The sequence below is a fragment of the Astatotilapia calliptera genome, chromosome 8, assembly GCF_900246225.1.
Source record: "Astatotilapia calliptera chromosome 8, fAstCal1.2, whole genome shotgun sequence".
Taxonomy (NCBI): domain Eukaryota; kingdom Metazoa; phylum Chordata; class Actinopteri; order Cichliformes; family Cichlidae; genus Astatotilapia; species Astatotilapia calliptera.
In genome coordinates, this window is record NC_039309.1 from 6,962,408 (window position 1) to 6,979,929 (window position 17,522).

Consider the following 17,522-nt stretch of genomic DNA (forward strand, 5'->3'; position numbering starts at 1 on the left):
CCACCTCCTCCAGCTTATCCAGGGGAATACCAAGGCGTTCCCAGGCCAGCCGAGAGATATAATCTCTCCAGCGTGTCCTGGGTCTGCCCCGGGGCCTCCTCCCGGTGGGACATGCCTGGAACACCTCACCCAGGAGGCGCCCAGGGGGCATCCTTGTCAGATGCCCGAACCACCTCAGCTGGCTCCTTTCGATGTGGAGCAGCAGCTGCTCTACTCTGAGCCCCTCCCGGATGGCCGAACTTCTCACCCTATCTCTAAGGGAGAGGCCAGCCACCCTTAGTTACATATAATAATAATAATAATAATAATAATATGTAATATGATTTTAATGCATTTTAAAATTATTAGTATTTTGTTTTCCTGACACATATGTTCGTATCACATCATTAATTAAGTTTATATTTATTTACTAACTCACAGTTAGTGGACTCTAAACTCATAAAACACTGGCCAAAAACAGAAAAGCTTGTAAGTTTGTCTGTCATGGCGTTTCATTAAACCGTGGATGACTCTGGAGTCTTCTAGTCCTGGCGATCACTTGTATTTGTTCATTGTGGCATCTGTGCTGGATAACCTCCTAGATTTGGTATTTAGCAGAGTCCTGTCCAGGCCATACTAACACAGTGCTGACAGTGATTATGGCATATAAACACTTGTACTTTATGCACATGCACATAACTCTGAAGCGGCACTTAATTTTCTTTGCCAGGCAGAATTCGTTTTCATTTGTTTTAACTTTGGATTTGTTTGTGAGCAGAGTATGTCAAATTGTGACAACAGATTGCAGTAGATTGGTGCACAATAAGATCATGAGAAAAGGGAACAAGTTGTTAGTGCCTGGTGCAGGCCTGGATCAAGGTACAAACCTTATTTTTTTTTATTTCTTGGAATTTTAAGTTGTTTTTAGTCATGCCTGAAGCATGATTTTTTCGTTACTCTTATGCTGGCTAAAATGCCCTAGCAACTTCTTTGCTTGCATTGACATGGCATTTGTTGCAGACATATTAGCAGAAAATAACTGTAATAACTTTGATACATTATTTATTTTTATCTAAAATTTGACTTTGTCTAATACAACCTGATTAGGGACCTAATATTAACTAATTAGTACAAGTAGTAGTATCATTTTTGTGGTAAAATACCATGGTGTCATTAGCAATACTGCACTATTAATTTACAAAGTTGGAGGGCCACTGTCTGAACCCATCTATATTATTCTCTCTTCTACTGAGTATTGAAGTTAATTAAAACGTACAACATGCATTGTCATTACAGGTGAAGTAGCCTTAAAGCAGTTTCCACCAACAATGTTTAAAATTAGAGTAACGCGTCTGCTGTACTGAACACCTCTGAGGAACAGAAATTAACAATGAAATTAAATATTCTTCCTTTTTCATGTTTGCTTGCATATTTTACACAATGCTGTAGAGCGAGTAGGAATATTCCAACGATGGAATATGTAATGTGATACTTGAATTAAAACAGAAAAAGTTCTTGCAGGGTTTTAAGATAATATCTACACTGCATGAAAACTAAATGGAAGGTATGGACCACCTGCACATTTCACTGAGAGGAGCTGCTCAGCCATCAAAATCCATGCCATGAAGCTCCTGGTGCAGTTTCTATACAGATGTTAATGCTAGAGGAGCTTTGGAAATCTGCAGTTATCGAGTCAGCAGAGCATTAGCAACTTTGTAGCATTTCATTGCAGTAACTCAAAGTGGTGCTAAGTAGTTTGTATGGCCCCTACATGCTTGTATGCATGCCTGACAAGATCAGGGCATGCTCCTAATGAGATGACAGTGTCCTGGGGGCTCTCCTCCCAGTTTGGACAGGGGCTCTGAGCTCCTGGACAGTCTGAGGTGAAACCTGGCAGCATCTGATGTGTCCCAGAGGTGTTCTATTGGATTGTGGTCAGGCAGAGTTTGGGGGAGAGTCAGTGGTATCAATTCTTTCATCCTTCAGGGACTGCCTGCATACTCCCTCCACATAAGGTATTGTCATGCACCATAAGGAACTCAGGACCTACTGCATTAGTGTAGTTCTGATTATAGGTCCAAGGATTTTATCCCAATACCTAATGGGAGTCAGGGTGCTGCTGCCTAGCCTCTAGAGATCTGTATGTCCCTCCATAGATATGCCTCCCTAGACCCACAACCAAACCAGTTATGTTGAACGATGCTACAGGCAGCATGAAGTTCTCCACAGTGCCCGCAGACTCTTTCACATCTGTCTCATATGCTCAGAGTGAACCTCTCTCATCTGTGAAAAGAAGAGTGCGCCAGTGGTGGATTTATCAATTCTGGTAGTGTATGGGAAATGCTAATCTGGCTCCACGATGTCAGGCAGGGAGCTCATGCTCATGCTCTTGAGCACTCCTTCTTGCTCTTGACACTGTGGTGGGATTCACAGCAAACCTTCTGGCATTGGCATGCATTTATGTGCCATCCTGGACGAGGTGCTGGGTCCAGCCACCCCTGCATGCTACCAGTAGTGACACTGACCTAGCCAAATTTAAAACGAATGGGGAAAAAAACGGTCAAAAGAAACCCAAAAACCGTCGGTGCCATCCACCTGTAAAACCGTTCTTTTGGGGGTTGTCTCATTGGTGCCCCTCTAGTGCACCTGTTGTTAACGTAATTAACACCAAAGCAGCAGAAACTGACTAACACCCCCCTCTGCTACCTAACTGACCAGAATCGAATTGATTTGATGGTGCGCTCTGATTTTAAAAAGTATATAATATATATATAGTTAGTGGAAAAAGAATAACATTGAAAAAGATATTTGAACAAAGACGCAGAGTTTAAAAGCTAAAGACTGAAAATAAAGCTTGTTTTGAAAATGGCATGTTTACAAGTCTGTACAGCCTGTGAGGATGCTTGAACTTTCTCGCTGTATGTTACGCATTTTACATCGACCATCTGTACCACTGTACTGTGCTCAACAGTATGTAGGCAAAGGGATTAAAGCTCTCCTCCCCACCCATTACACACACACACATACATTATCCTGACATTAGCTGTAACACGAGCCCTAAACAAAAGTGGTGAAGAATCTATTCTGGTTTTGCACTCGCTGTTGCTTGAACATATGTTCCAACTGCTGCTCATGACTTCCTGCTCACCGCACTTTGGTCCTGCACAGTATTTCTGCACCAGATAGCTTTGGACGTGTGTGCTCACCCGTAACAGTAATGGTTGCGACATACAGTATAATCTATTTTAAACCCCTATTTAACCAGATTAGTCAATTAAGGGTAAATTATGCTTAGTTGCTGCCCATCTCAAACCCACACCAGTACAGAAAATAAAGATAATAGATTAAACAAATGAGTCTTATGCACAATTTAGTTGATATTGGCTGATTTCTTTTTTCTTTCTCACAGCTGGGCATGACTCCAAGTTCGTCATAGAAGTTATTTCCATAGTGAGGACAAAAAAAGGGGGAAATATAGTCTGGTTCCTCCTGTTTATGAATATAACAGAGGAGGAGGGGAAGTCATTTCTGTATTGGATTGTATTGGGTTGTTTTTTCTTTTTTTAGTCTCCATTTGTGTGGTATATTAGCCAGATATTCAGCGTAAGCAGGCTTAGCATTTTAGTGCTAATTGACAGAACATTAAAAAGCAGAGCGAGTGCAGGAAGCCTTATGGTCTCATTATTCTTGCTGTGGAGAGCCATCACACTCGGTGATTTTAACAACAACATCCTTGCAAACAAATGCCACTGAATGGATCGCAAAGGTTTTCTTCTTTTTGCATTTCTTCCAGGGTATGTAGCCTGTGTGTGTTTATCAGTACAATGACTTTGCCTTTTATGTGCGTCATAAAACTATTTTTTTAAGAACACCACAATGTATGGACTCATGACACTGTAAGCTGAACTGGGTAACGGTGCTCACAATCTGTGTGCCGTGACCAAGAACCCATGAAAGGATCATACACAGCCACCACCCCCGGCTTTCTGTGAATCTCTGATTTTCTCATTTGATGTCTCAGACGCTGTGGCTGAGTCGGGCGCGAGGACATTCCCAAAATGGATCTCATTTGCATTCTTGGTGTGATTTTTGACACTGGACAAACAGACGCAACAAACTTTTTATTTATTTAGCTTTTCTTCTTTTCTTTTTTTTGCTTCCTGGTATTCTTGCATTTCAGTGGTGGGCGGATGTTTTGCAGGTGTATTGGTTCGCCCTAGCGAGGTACCTGATTGCTCACGTTGCTTATTTACTCATGTGTTTGCTTTATCTGACCCGAGGCAAACACAAGGTGTAAGAAAGTCTTCAGGATGTTTTCATTTTATCAGTGTGCTGCTTTAAGTTCATGCTGTAAGCTCTCTGACTTTCCTCCCTTTCTGTCCTGTCCCTGTCACTCCTCTCTTTCTTTTCTTCTTCCATCTCCCTGATTTATGTGTGTGTCTCTCTGTGTGCACGTGTGTGCACGTGTTGTCTCCTTCTGGGTGTGTGTGTGTGTGTCTATGCTTTCTGCTCCCAGCCCCTCTGCGGAAAGCAAAGTTTGTGGAGAGCCCTCGCATTCCACAATCAGAGCTTGGCTCCCCTACACACACCTCCACCACTGCCAAGAATCCAGACCTGGACACATACTGCCCTGGTAAGTTTTGGCCAGCTCATCCCTAATTTTGTGTGTTGTTTATTTATTTATTTTTTGCTCATTGGTTCTTCTCTGTGCCTCCCTGGTTTCACAGACGATGATCAGTTTTCGGGGTATTCTGCTGCTGCTGGCTGCTGTAAAACATTGCTAAGGTTATTAATGAAAAAGCTTTGCTGGGGCCTGCAGTGTCCATCCTCATTGCCTCCTCCCTCTCTGTCTCTCTAATCCTGTCTCGCTGCTTTCTCACCCCGCTCTGCTTTTCGGGCGGATAGCTCGGTTAGGTGCCACCGCTGTTTTCCGTTAACTTTGCAGTCGGCTTTTTCTCGGTAATCCTGCGGACAGTCCACATCCCCACCCCACCCCTCCCCTTCCCTCCCTCCCCTCCCAGTCTATCCCCATCAAACCCCGTCTATCCTCCTCCCTTGTCTCTTCGTCTTCCTCGCTCAGAAGGACTTTAAAACGGGTCACCTGAGGATAGTGCTGTGCTCAGATCTGGTTCTGGTATATCTGCTTTCTCATCTTGCTTCTCCTTTTCCTGTTGCCATTGAGAAATGCAGTGCTAGCTTCCTGCCCTGTCTTTTTGGCTCAACCTGTGGTGGAATAGGAGAACCCAGGGCTGGATGTACACATGAGAAATGGTGATGGAAAGCCTCGAGGCTTAACTGGACTTATTTAGGCGGAAAATGTTTGAAAGTGTGCTACCAGCCTTCTCCGTCTGTGAGCCTCTTCTGCTGACTTTCTGCTCAATGGGAATTCTAAGTAGGTGATATAGTAGATTATATATTTATTGCTGTCATACTACACATTATATGGTCTGAATAGTGTATTACTTAAGGATAAACCCTTTGATTCTGGCTCCTGGCTTGCTTTTGAATTTCATGGATGAAAAACTGTTGACCCTGGCTTTATTTTTGCATTAAGTCAGGCGGCTGGTAAATAGCAGTTGTTATGAGCGGCAATAGGTGTGACATTTCAGGGATAACATGGTAATCTCTGCTTTCTGACCCAGTATGAACCTTCCAGATCCCTCACGTCATCTGGATCCGGTTTTTTATCAGTTCCCAGAGTCAGAACCAGACATGGAGAAGCTGCATTCAGCTTTTATGCTCTATATATCTCGAACAAACTCCCAGAAAGCCTCAGATCAGCTGAAACACTCAGTTTATTTAAATCCAGGTTGAAGACTCACCTGTTCTCAGCAAAGCACCAAATTCGCACTGTTTTGCTTTTAAGCTTAAATTTTGAAACTTACATTTTAACTACTGATTTTATCTACTGTTCCTTTCCTTTTTTCCATTTTAAATCATGCTTTTTATTTGTTTTTGTTTTTTAATGTCTCTGTAAAGCACTTTGAATCACCTTGCTGTTGAATTGCGCTATATAAATAAACTTGCCTTGCCTTCCATTGGGGCAGGAAAAGAGTTGATAAAACGTGAACTGGAGCGGAACTGGGAAGCCTAAGATGAGTTTTCACGAGAGGTGAGGAGTTGCACCTCCCCGGTGGACAGATGGACATGTTAGCTCTTAACAAGGTCTCCTTGGCGTGTCTAGCAGCAGGGTGGTGACTTAAACATCTGATCACATGCTAGTCCACACTCTGCTGCTGACACTGTCTTTTGAGTGGAGGAAGTGAGGCATCAGTTGATTTTTTTTATGTGGCCTACAAAGATATTTGTGGTGCCATAAATATTGTTTGCAAATATTTTGTGAGACGTCTTGTAAAACTCCCCACCAGCCAGCCTCCTTAAACCGTGGAGTGAAAGCCTTTCTAATGATGTTAGAGTTCAACCTTCTTAAAGGTAATTCTCCAGACTGGGGGCAGACGCTACAGATAAAATCCTCCATTGTGTCACTCCTTTTTGCAATTAAAATTACAATCGGGGGTATTATAGATTTAATGTCAGTGCTTGCATATGCATGCCAGGTCACATGCATTTCTCAGTTGTGTTCAATGAACAGAGAGGAGCAAAAGACAAAACATTACGTGCCACTTCCCTCTCCACCCTTCCCATGTGAGGGGAAGTAGGAAGGGATGAAAAAACCAAAAGGTGAACAGATAATTAGCGTCCACTTCAACATGCGCTTGCTTTGTATTTTGAACAATGTTATAGGCAAACGTTTAACTTCTTTGAGCTGTGTGAATTATCTGTTAAAGTTATTATCTGTGAGTCAAACTTTAAAATATAGAAAGATTTCTTTGCCCCAGACGTTAAAAACGCACTTATTTGTATTGGACTGATAAACTACTCAACTGACTTAGTATATTAAGGGGGGATGTGAATAAATCTCAACAAAAAATTTAGAGTCAGGTGCAGAACCAAAAGAAATGAGCTGCAGGATTCCAGCAGATTGTTTAGATTTAATGCCAAACGGTGATAAGGAAGAATGGCGTGAATGTAGTTTAAGATGTAAACAACAGATCTGGTCTGTGACCTTGTACTAAATCTGATGCCTGAAGTTAATTGAGCATAAGTGTTGGCTGTGAAGGCTTTTAACATTCAGCCAATGCATCTTTTGTGGTTTATGTACTTTTTAATTTGACTGAATAGAGACTTATTCTCATATAATTGGAAAGAACTAATGTTACTCTATTAAAGTCATGAAGAAATTGGTGTTATCATAGTGAACTTGTTATCTTCAACAAACCAGTTTGACATGTATTGAGCTTTGTGTCATGGAAGAAGATGTGTACACTGTGGTCTCAGTGCTCACTCAATATTTTCTCTTTTTTGGGACTGTTGTCTGTAAATCCTAGTATAGGTATGCGGGGAAAATCCCAGCAGATCAGTAATTCCTGAAGTAGTCAGATCCCCCTTTTCTCCTTTCTGATGCTCAGTTTGAACTTCAGCAGATCACTGATTGACTTTGTCTGTATACCCAAATGCATTGAGTTGCTGTCATGTCACTGGCTGATTGGATATTTGCATTGATGGAGCAGTTAAACAGGTACATCTGAGCGGCAGGTGAGTGTACGTTTGTAATAGCAGACAAAAACATGCGGTTTAATTTCAGTTGGACGTCTTTAGCTTCAGGTCTTTAAAGCCATTTCTTCAACTGTCTTGTTGTGAGTTGCCAATTTTTGGAGTTATCTGCTGTAAAAATCTCTGCTGAATTTTTCTTTTCTCTGCTTTCCTTTGACTCAAGGCAAGCACTATGTGGTTTTACTGTATTCAAGGGAAAGCGATGTTCTTTTTTTTTTTAAATTCATGTTTCATGACCCAGTCACCCAACACAGAAAACAAAACAAAAAAACAAGTTTCGTATGGGAACTATTTTGTTCTACTGTCTTTATCCGCCAACCAAAGGACTCATGCAGCTCTCTAACATTACAGCTCATTGAGGATTACATCCTGTCAGACTGTCATAACCATGAGCCTTTCATCATTGGTGCGTTATCAAATTGGACACTGGACATTTACATGGTTGGCGGGTGTCTCGGAGACAACAATGTTTGTGGATTGTTTTTAATAAACGGGTTACTATTTCTGGAAAGAGCATTTCCCTTTTTTTTGGGGGGGGGGGGGGGGGGGGGGGTGTTCTTTGAGCACCACTAGGCAAGAGCCATTTACTGCAATTACACTGAAGAGAAGGCAGCACCTCTGCAGCTGATATCTCCAAAATTGGGCAACTCACACCAGAACAATCTAAATGGATAACTAGCACCGCAGGCAGGAGGAGGGGGGGGGTGGAAATATTAAATTAAATTTTTGAGTCTGCTTCAACAGCATAACGCTACAGTCATTAAACAAATAATAGATTGTATTATTATCAAATATAGTTTATTTTAATATCTAGTTTACAGATATTTTTTGTTATTCTGCCAAATAAAATAACTCATAAAGATCCACTGTGGTACTTTTTCTGTGATTTCAACCTTTGCCAAAACTAAATGCAACTAATGCTGTTCCTAAAGTGCAAGTTCTATATAGCTTGATTATACTACTTACATCTACGTTATATCATCAAATCCTGAAATCCAGTGCCCTGAGATGCAGTGTTTATGCATAGATAAGATCACAGCTGTGCACATCAAGAATGTGAGATTCATTCCTCTGATCTCTTGATTAGCCCTTCATTCCTGGATTTTCAGGTGTCTTTGTCTATACGTTTCACTACTTGTATTATTCAAGCTTTCTTTTCCTCCCCAAAGCCGTAAAGTAAAATTGCAAACACCACTTTAACCTCGTTTTTCAATCAGTGCCACGTCCTCTTCAGGTAAATTTATCTTTGAACCTTGCGTATTTAACTTTTTCTTTTTAAAAATGTGATGGCTTACTTTTCGAGAACCTTGAAGTTACTGCTCCCAGGTAGAGGTGAAATAGGAGCCACCAAATGCTATGTGTTATCTCACCTGCTACTCAGGCCTATTTATACCCTCTCCTGTCCGGTCCAGTCCCCTGCTTGCAGCACACATGCTTCTCCTGCTCTCTCTGGCTCACCGTCGGTGCGCGAGGGCAGATCCATGGACGGCCAGGGAGAAACAGATGCGCTCGCACAGAAACACATTCCTAGCTGCGCGCAAAGATAGTTGCCATGGCAACCATCTGTCTCCTTCGCAGCTCAGGAATCCAATAGAGAGAAGTCTGCATTTATATATATATATATATATATGTATATATATATATATATATATATATATATATATATATATTAGGGGTGCAACGATACACAAAATTCACGGTTCGGTTCGATACTTTGGTGTCACGGTTCGATATTTTTTCGATACAAAAAAATGTTCATGCATTTTTAATTTGTCATTTATTAAAATTATAAATATATATTTTAACTCAAAAGTACAGTTTTTAAATTTAACCCTAACCCTTGTGCGTGTTTTTTATTTTGACAGCGAATGCGCACCTGCGGACCACTTATGTGCAGCCCTGGTTATTTAGCTCGTCATATCGCAGCCACAGAGATTCTTTTGTCCATGAAACCATAAAGCTGCACTTTCTTTTTGCCTCATAGTCTGATTTGTCATAACTTCTCCGTTTTGTGGTAAGCTTTTCTTTGGCTGTCACTTCTTCACCTGTCTTATTTGGCTCAGCAGAACTGAAATGCTTTTACACACGCACTCACATAAGCTCAGCGATTCTCTGCGCGATCAACCTCTCACATGTTTAAGCTTGCTGCGGGAGATTTCACTTGTCATGTTTGCATAGTAAGCTAACGATTAATAAGACGATGTCAGAGGAATTGGTGCACAAATTATCATCACTCACAGATCAGTGCTGTCGCTCTCTATACACAGTTCACACGATTGCAAAGTGAAAGCAAAAAACAAGCGCAAATTCAAACGCGACTTCAATATGTCACATATTGACAGTGGCTCACCGATGCCAATGACATAATTACCCAGCTACATTTCCGAAAGAATGCAAAAGCATTGACATATATTTTTCCTACAATAGCCCGACGGGCAGGGAAGAGATAGATTTTGGTAGCCCGACTGAAAAAATCGCTAGCTCCGGGACGTCGGGCTAGCGATATTGCAAGCCCTGTATCTGATTGAGGAATCACATCATCTTTGGAAAAGAGAGTTTATTACAGAGAAATGGCTCTTTCCAAAATAAAAGCTATACTATCCGCTTCTTCTGGGCTATATTCTCAGCAGCATAAGGAGAATCATGTGCTAACAGCTGTCTAAATGACTCGGCTAAAGTTAGTAGCATGCTTGTTGTTTTTGTCTTTGCACTAGGATGATGTCGGCGTAAATGTGCAGTCATATTCGTTGTGTTCCCACTAGTGCTTTCAGGTTAATCTCGTTGAAATGACCTTAACGCCACAACACGGCAAATCTCCGTTAACGAGCTACCGCGGATCGCTCCGTGCATGGGGCTAGACGGCCAACACCTTAACGAGCTAACTGCGCTAACACACTAGTTCACACCAATGTAATTAAGCATTGCATGGCACATCCAACATACTGTTTCACATGAAAACCAAAATAATTCCAAACGCCAGATCTGAATGAGGTTCAATTTGCTTGTTGCAAGGAGAGCTTAACTTCTGTCTCGCTAGCTTGCCCTGCGCTCTTCCTTCTGACTATGCTGTCTGTGTTGAGCGCTCAGTGGATCTGCGCTCGACAGTGCAGCCTAGGCGGAGTAGTCGAACGCAGATTCACTGAGCGCTCCACACAGACAGCATCGTCAGAAGGAAAATTGATAAAATAAATTACAAATGTTGTATTGTTCGATACATATGCGTACCGAACCGAAAGCACTGTATCGAACGGTTCAATATCGATACGAATATCGTTGCACCCCTAATATATATATATATATATATATATATATATATATATATATATATATATGTATATATATATATATATATATATACGCATATATGCATATATGTGTTTTGATGTTGGGCAAATTTTATTTTATATTTATTAAGATGTTACACTGACGAAAAGCGCCTGAAGTTCCTTTAGCCGTGTGTTTGGCGTCTGGCTTTGAAGTGATCTAGATGTTTGCTTGCAGTGACTTCGGCACCATGTGACTGTCATAATGTGTATTTAAAGAACAAAAGGTAGGGCTATAAATAGAAGCAAATCAGTACATACAACCCCTACATTATGATAATATATTCCCTTTGATTGTAGCTCCCTTACAGTAGCTACAAGAACAGGTAGCTTTAAGAAGGATTCAGATGGTATGGTATTTTTGTTTCGAGTTTGACAGCTCTGTGATTGTCGTCACTGCCAAAAATCTGGGCCTTGGCCATATGTTTGACTCTGCTGTCATATTTTTAGAGTGGGAGAGTTTAAAGATGTACAAAGGGATTGCCTATGGTTCGCTCAAGGGACTCACTGTGGGCTCGGGCATCCAGATTAGAGATTTTGTTACCACATCAAAAGAAACCTAGACAAACTGCTCGCTCCTGCACAGGGTTGGCCAACAGCTGGCTGCTACACAGACGCTATAGTAAGAAGAACTAAAGGGAACAGAGGGGATTGTGAGGGAGAGAGTAGCATTCAAAGAGACGAGTGAAAGAACACAAGTTAACACAGGCAGACAGAGCCCATGTTTGATCATGATCACGATCACGCCCCAACCCCCCACCACACCACCTACGGGAGCAGTTGACTAATGACTGCTAATATATTCACTCCTTACTACTACCAGTCTGTCAACTGGGAAGCCTTCGGTGGCTCAGTGTTCAGACTGGTGCAAAGACAGCAGCTAATACATAGAAATGACATGCTGTCTGTATGGATAGATGATTTGCTTTACTTTTCATGTAGGTTTCTTCTGTTCATGGTCTTCATGGGATATCACATCATTAGGGAAAAACGATACACTGTATATAAAAGATGGACAAGGCTCCCAGGTATAAAAAGGACAACCAGAAGAGGGCGCTCCTAGTTGCAAAAAGAGGTTTTGTATACCTCTGTTCCCTTGATTGTTGTCCTTAGTATGAGTTTAGCATCTTACTCACTAGTTTCACATCTTGTTCAAATGCAGCATGATCTTCATTTTGTAAATTTTGGTACCCAACAGTGTCGAGAACGGTAAATCAGCATATCCTCATTATGATTAGCAACGTGCTACTGTATGGTGGTAAAGCTTTTTGTATCCTTCACTCATGGTGACTGGTTTCAAAAAGAAAAGATGGCAGCAACAAAAATGCCCAGTTCTAGGTTTCAGACATAGAACAATGCAACCCAGTGAGTGACACAAAGACTATTTTCCAGCAAAATAAGATGTTCCTCGGCATGATAGTTATTACATTGGATAAACCAAAGCGAAAACCAACCTGTTGTTGTCCTATAAATTTAATCTAATTGCATTTGATTAAAATTATTTCATACAATCTATCAAAGATGCTGCTGTTTTGTTGGTAATCTGCCGAAATGTTGACTAAAATGACCCCACTTATCGATAAACATCACTTGTAAGTTGAAATTAACCAGTCAGCACTTACCTTCTTCTCCTTTACCTTCAACACAGCAGATATATTGACCACTCCAAATTGAAAATTTACATAACTGTGTAAACTTTTATGCTTTAACGAAAAGATTCCCAATAAGGTATGTGTAAAACACGGCAAAAGTGGAGCTCTGGCAGGAACCCGGGGCTGTTTTTAGTGATTGAAGTACTGCTGTGCATGCTGTATACAGATCAAAAGGGTCCAAAACATTCAGTTTTTTCACACATATTTTGTTTTTCTTCTTTTTAGATGTTTTTATCTTTCTAGTCGTGGCTTGAAATTGATGAAAAATTCACAGGTTTGTGGTTAGCTTATACCAACACAAACCAGAGCTCTGCTGTAGTCATGTGTCTGAAAACTATGAATCGATCCAAGTGCATCTCAGCCGTCCTCCTGTGGTATTAGCGGTGAGGAGGTAGGACGTTTACCCCAGCTACATCTTCTCCATTAATGGACACTTCCTCAAGGGAAACCCATGGATTCACTGACCTTGGAGGAATGCACTCTGCTCCATAAAGCCATCACCATCTCGTTAAAACTCATACATAATTAGCTTGTTTCGGACCTAATGTATGCTCTGATTACCTCATTATTGGTTGCTGCTGTGTGTGTTTTTTTTATTGAAGCACTGCACCCATGTCGTCCCCATTTGATTCAAAGGTTTTTTTTCCCTCCGTCAGAAGGCACCCAGCTTCTTTACTTGCTCACACTGTCTTGGAGTCAATCTAATGAGGAACCTGACAGTGTTCTGCCTTTTCCGCCCATGAGCAAATGGAGAGGGGAGCCCGGGCTTTAGATTGCCCGTCTGTGTGTGTGTGTGTGACTTCGAACTGACGAGTGAGAGGACACAGGCTGTAGACAAGCTGTCCGTCTTCAGAGAGGTGGCGTGGCGGCTTGGACTGTTTAATGGCTGTCAGTCAGAGTTTCGTGTAACTACCTGCCAGTCTGGTTTGACCAGCCCTGCTGGAAAACTGAGGGGGGAAAAAAAAAACCACACTCTGCCTCGAGCTGTTTTTTTTAAAAAAAACCAACCATCTTGTGCTGTTGGCTTCAATAACATTGATGTCTGGGCCAATTCAGAGGCTTATATGTCCAATTACAGCTGTTTGAATTTAGCCACCAGTCACTTTTTTGTGCAGGGTGAGTAATTAACACAACCTTGAGCTCTGCGAGTGGCACTCCAGTGAATAATGTGAAATTGAAATGAAACTGATCTAGTAGGCACCTCTAGGGCCAAGTGTGATTGAAAAACATGATACCACTGGTTAGGGTTTGTTATGGGTGGGGGGTAACCAGGCAACTGGGTGACGGGATGAGGTCTTTAAGGGATTTTTAAATGGGTCCTATTGTAAAGTTGGCAACTGAAATCCCTCCGCTCTGGGGGTGTGTTTGTGTGTGTTTGTGGTTTTGATCATCTGATCATCATGCAGGCTCACCCGGGTGTTTTCTTTGCTCTCTTTAGTCCCAGGAGTCTCTGTAAATAGGAGTAAGGATGTGGACATGCACGCTTTGTCTTGAAAAGGCACACACCTCTTTCTCTCTCGATCTCTCTCTCTCACTCACTCACACACACGCAGGTGAAGGGCGTATTTCATTACGTCACTCGAGCCGTAGTGGTGATGAGTGGTGCGGAAGGAGCTGTCGTCGGTATGGGAGCCTACTGCTAGTCGCTGTGGAAGGCAGCTTTTTGTAAACAGTTGAAAACTGTTTTTGTTGTTGTGGCTGAGGGGATTTTGGAGTTTATGTAAGGAGATACCTCAACCGAAAAGTCCGGCTGTTGGGGAATGTGTTAGTAATGCACAGCTCTGAGCTATGGGAGAACTCTGGTAGGGTGCTTCGTTTTCTTTTCCTGCGTGCAGGTGCTGTGTGTCCAGGTGTGTAGTCAGGGCTGTAGTTTATTCAAAGGGAGTGTACCAAGTGTACTGTGTGTTTCTAGGTAAAGAGGTTATGGATATATAAAAAATGAAATGTTGTAAGGTTTTGGGGTTTTTTTGTTTTTTTTCTTGTGGCAAAATAAGCTGCTGTTCAGTTTTCTGCCCACCACTGACACACATTCTCCCGTTCCTTTCTCTTCTTTTTGCTCTCCCCCATCTCCTGCCTCCTCCTCCTTGTGTCTATCTGCCTCCACAGGGGAGTCAAGCCAGGAGCTGGGCCCCCCTCCGTCCGTGGATGAGGCAGCCAACACATTGATGACGCGCCTGGGTTTCCTTCTCGGAGACAAACTGAGCGAGGGGCCAGCCGGTACCCAGTACAGCATGGAGGAACCCGAGGCGAGACAGGTACCAGAAATATGCTTTTTTTTTTTAACTATTCTCAGCGATCTGCACTTTTTCCCTGATGATAGAGTTCATCACGTGATGCACGCAGTGTGAATTTGATAAGAAGCCTTCTCTCAGATTAACCCAGTAAATACTTGTCATAGCTACAGACTTTCATTCTATTTATCCTAATCTATATCTGAGTCAAACAGTCGAATCTGTCTTGTAAGCTATGTGATTTTCACACATTTGCATTGTGAGCGATCGCACTTGGAAACTTGAACAAACACATCTGATTCGATCTGTTTTGACATTTATCTTCATAATATTCGTGTTTACAGTCAGTTTTGACAGATCTTTGGAAGTCAGGGTAGCCAGATCAAAGGACTTTTCAGTAAATTGCCCTCATGTGCCAGAGTGCTTTAGATTCTGAGATTACCAGTGCCTCTCCATCAAGTGTCAGATATCCTCCTGCCTAATTAGCTTTTTATAAAACAAATATGATTATTTTTTTCCTTATTTAGATTATTTCTAGATTATTCAAAGGAAGTTTCTTGAGCCGACACGCGGCAGGTTAGACTTAATGTTTTGCTCCTGCGCCGTAACCTTTCTATTTGTGAATTTGTCAGTTGTGCAACAAACAGCTCCTGGCACAAGAGACTTGCTCTAAGCTCAGCAGCAGATGCCCTGGTATCTCTACCTAAACCTAATTTGACAGGTATGAATTTTCCAAACTGTGCAAGGAAAAACAGTTGCCGCGGAGAGGCAGCGAAAGAGAAACAGGGTGGGACGGGGAGGGGGGGTACAAGGGGCTAACCTGTTGCTGAAGCATTCAAGGCAGGCATAGGTATGTGTTCGCTCTGAAACAGTGTGGATAAGCGATTAGACTGATGGACTGCCTGTGCTTGATGTGAGCGCTGCTGTAGCAGTGGGGGTGTATAAATTGAGAGAGGTTTATTCAAGCGGCTCTTTTTAGAGACGTGACTCACACGAGCACCCCGCTGCATCGTGCACACAGTACAAACTTATTGTTTTAGATATCTGCCCCAAATACTGTTCTCTGGATTGCAATTTTGTTTGATTCATTAACCACCAAAAATGACAAGAATTGCCTCGAGACACCATCTATTAGCAGATAAAAGAGTGGGCTTTTGTTGTAATTCTTCTCATTTGCTTGGGATTTACTAGATTTTAATGGACTTTGGTTAGTGCAGTAATTCAGGGGTTTGACACTTTGCCCTCCACAAGACAACAAAAATATGCAGAGTTAGGGATTAGCAGATCTTGATGTAACCATAAACATACAGAAAACTACTGTTAAAGTAATAATAACCACGTAAGTGCAACATAATATAAGTAATATCGTTTCAAAGCCAATTTCTAAATGTTCATTAAGTGATTCTAATTCATGTCTGAGACGGTGACTGAAGATAAAAGTGTATAATTCAAAGGAGGTGTGCATGTTTTGATAGGCAGTGTTGGTCAAGTTACTTGAAAAAAGTAATCAGTAACTAATTACTGATTACTTCCCCAAAAAAGTAATCCCGTTACTTTACTGATTACTTATTTTCAAAAGTAATTAATTACTTAGTTACTTAGTTACTTTTTAAAAACACGATTTACAACCTGAATAGGTGATAAAGCGATAGATCTTTCAGCCCAATTCTACTTTTTCTGCATAATCCATCATACAAAATGTAATCAAATGGAAAAGTCTCTTTTTTTTAACTTGTTTATCAGTTTTAATCTTTTAACTTTATGCATCAAGCAAAAATTTAATTATATGCAACATTCTCTGACTTGAATAAATTAGTTTAACATTTAAAGCTATTTTCTGCACATTCCAGCACATAAAATAAAATATTTTTTGTGTTTACACTCACTCTTTCAAATAGATGCAAGTAAAACACAGCAGAAAATAAATAAAGTCAAAGACTCAGTGGTCCTGTTGCTCTATTTTCACCTGTAAAGCAGGAGTGGGGTAGGCGGAGGTTTACCCTGGTGCAGGTGTGCCGCGGTCAGTTGAAGAATCCGCGACTTTCTCTGTGAGTTTCCCGTTGCGCACTCGGTGCTTGCTTGGAAGTTTAGGGGGTTTTTTCGCTGTAAAAAGAAGTTTTCTTCCCACGCACAATGGACGCTAATGTTTTTGTCACTTTTTATGGAATCAAACTCAAAGTAAGGTCAGTACTTCCACGCTTTAAACGCTGCACGCTCATACTCTCTCCCACAATCGATATGTGATCCATTGTTGATCTGCACAGAGCTGTTGTCACTAACGGCGCACTCGCTTACGTCACTGTCGTGAGACATTCTCGCAAAAAATCACGGTTTTAGTAACGCAGTAACGCAGCGTTCCTACGGGAAAGTAACGGTAATCTAATTACCGTTTTTGCAATAGTAATCCCTTACTTTACTCGTTACTTGAAAAAAGTAATCAGATTACAGTAACGCGCCCATCTCTGTTGATAGGGCAAAAAAATATTAGCTCAAGATAAAAAACATACATTCATATGCCATCCAGATATTGGTAGGATACCGCTACCTTCAATTTTTTAATTTTCTTTATATATCTTCAAATCACACCAACAGTTTTCTCAAGGTTCTTTATATTTATAATGTCGAGACCCTTCAATAAATTTTAAAAGCTGCTGCTTCGAAGTTGGGCGTTTTCACATGGGCGTCTATGGTGATGGTCTCGGCCTCAAATGGCTGACATAGTA

At 41.4% G+C, this 17,522-nt stretch overlaps 1 protein-coding gene across 10 annotated transcripts in view; it reads left to right on the forward strand.

The window, feature by feature from the left end:
- Window positions 1–17,522, forward strand: part of tanc2b (tetratricopeptide repeat, ankyrin repeat and coiled-coil containing 2b) — a 179,024-nt gene that overhangs the window by 117,849 nt on the left and 43,653 nt on the right. For 6 of the 10 annotated variants that reach the window (XM_026178198.1, XM_026178200.1, XM_026178201.1 and 3 more), the window contains 2 exons: window positions 4,496–4,612; window positions 14,675–14,823. In XM_026178198.1, coding sequence (XP_026033983.1) covers window positions 4,496–4,612; window positions 14,675–14,823 — 266 coding nt within the window. Of the gene's footprint in view, window positions 1–4,495; window positions 4,613–5,037; window positions 5,372–13,742; window positions 14,371–14,674; window positions 14,824–17,522 lie in introns of those variants that run through there. The other 4 variants (XM_026178203.1, XM_026178205.1, XM_026178206.1 and 1 more) reach the window with 3 other exon arrangements.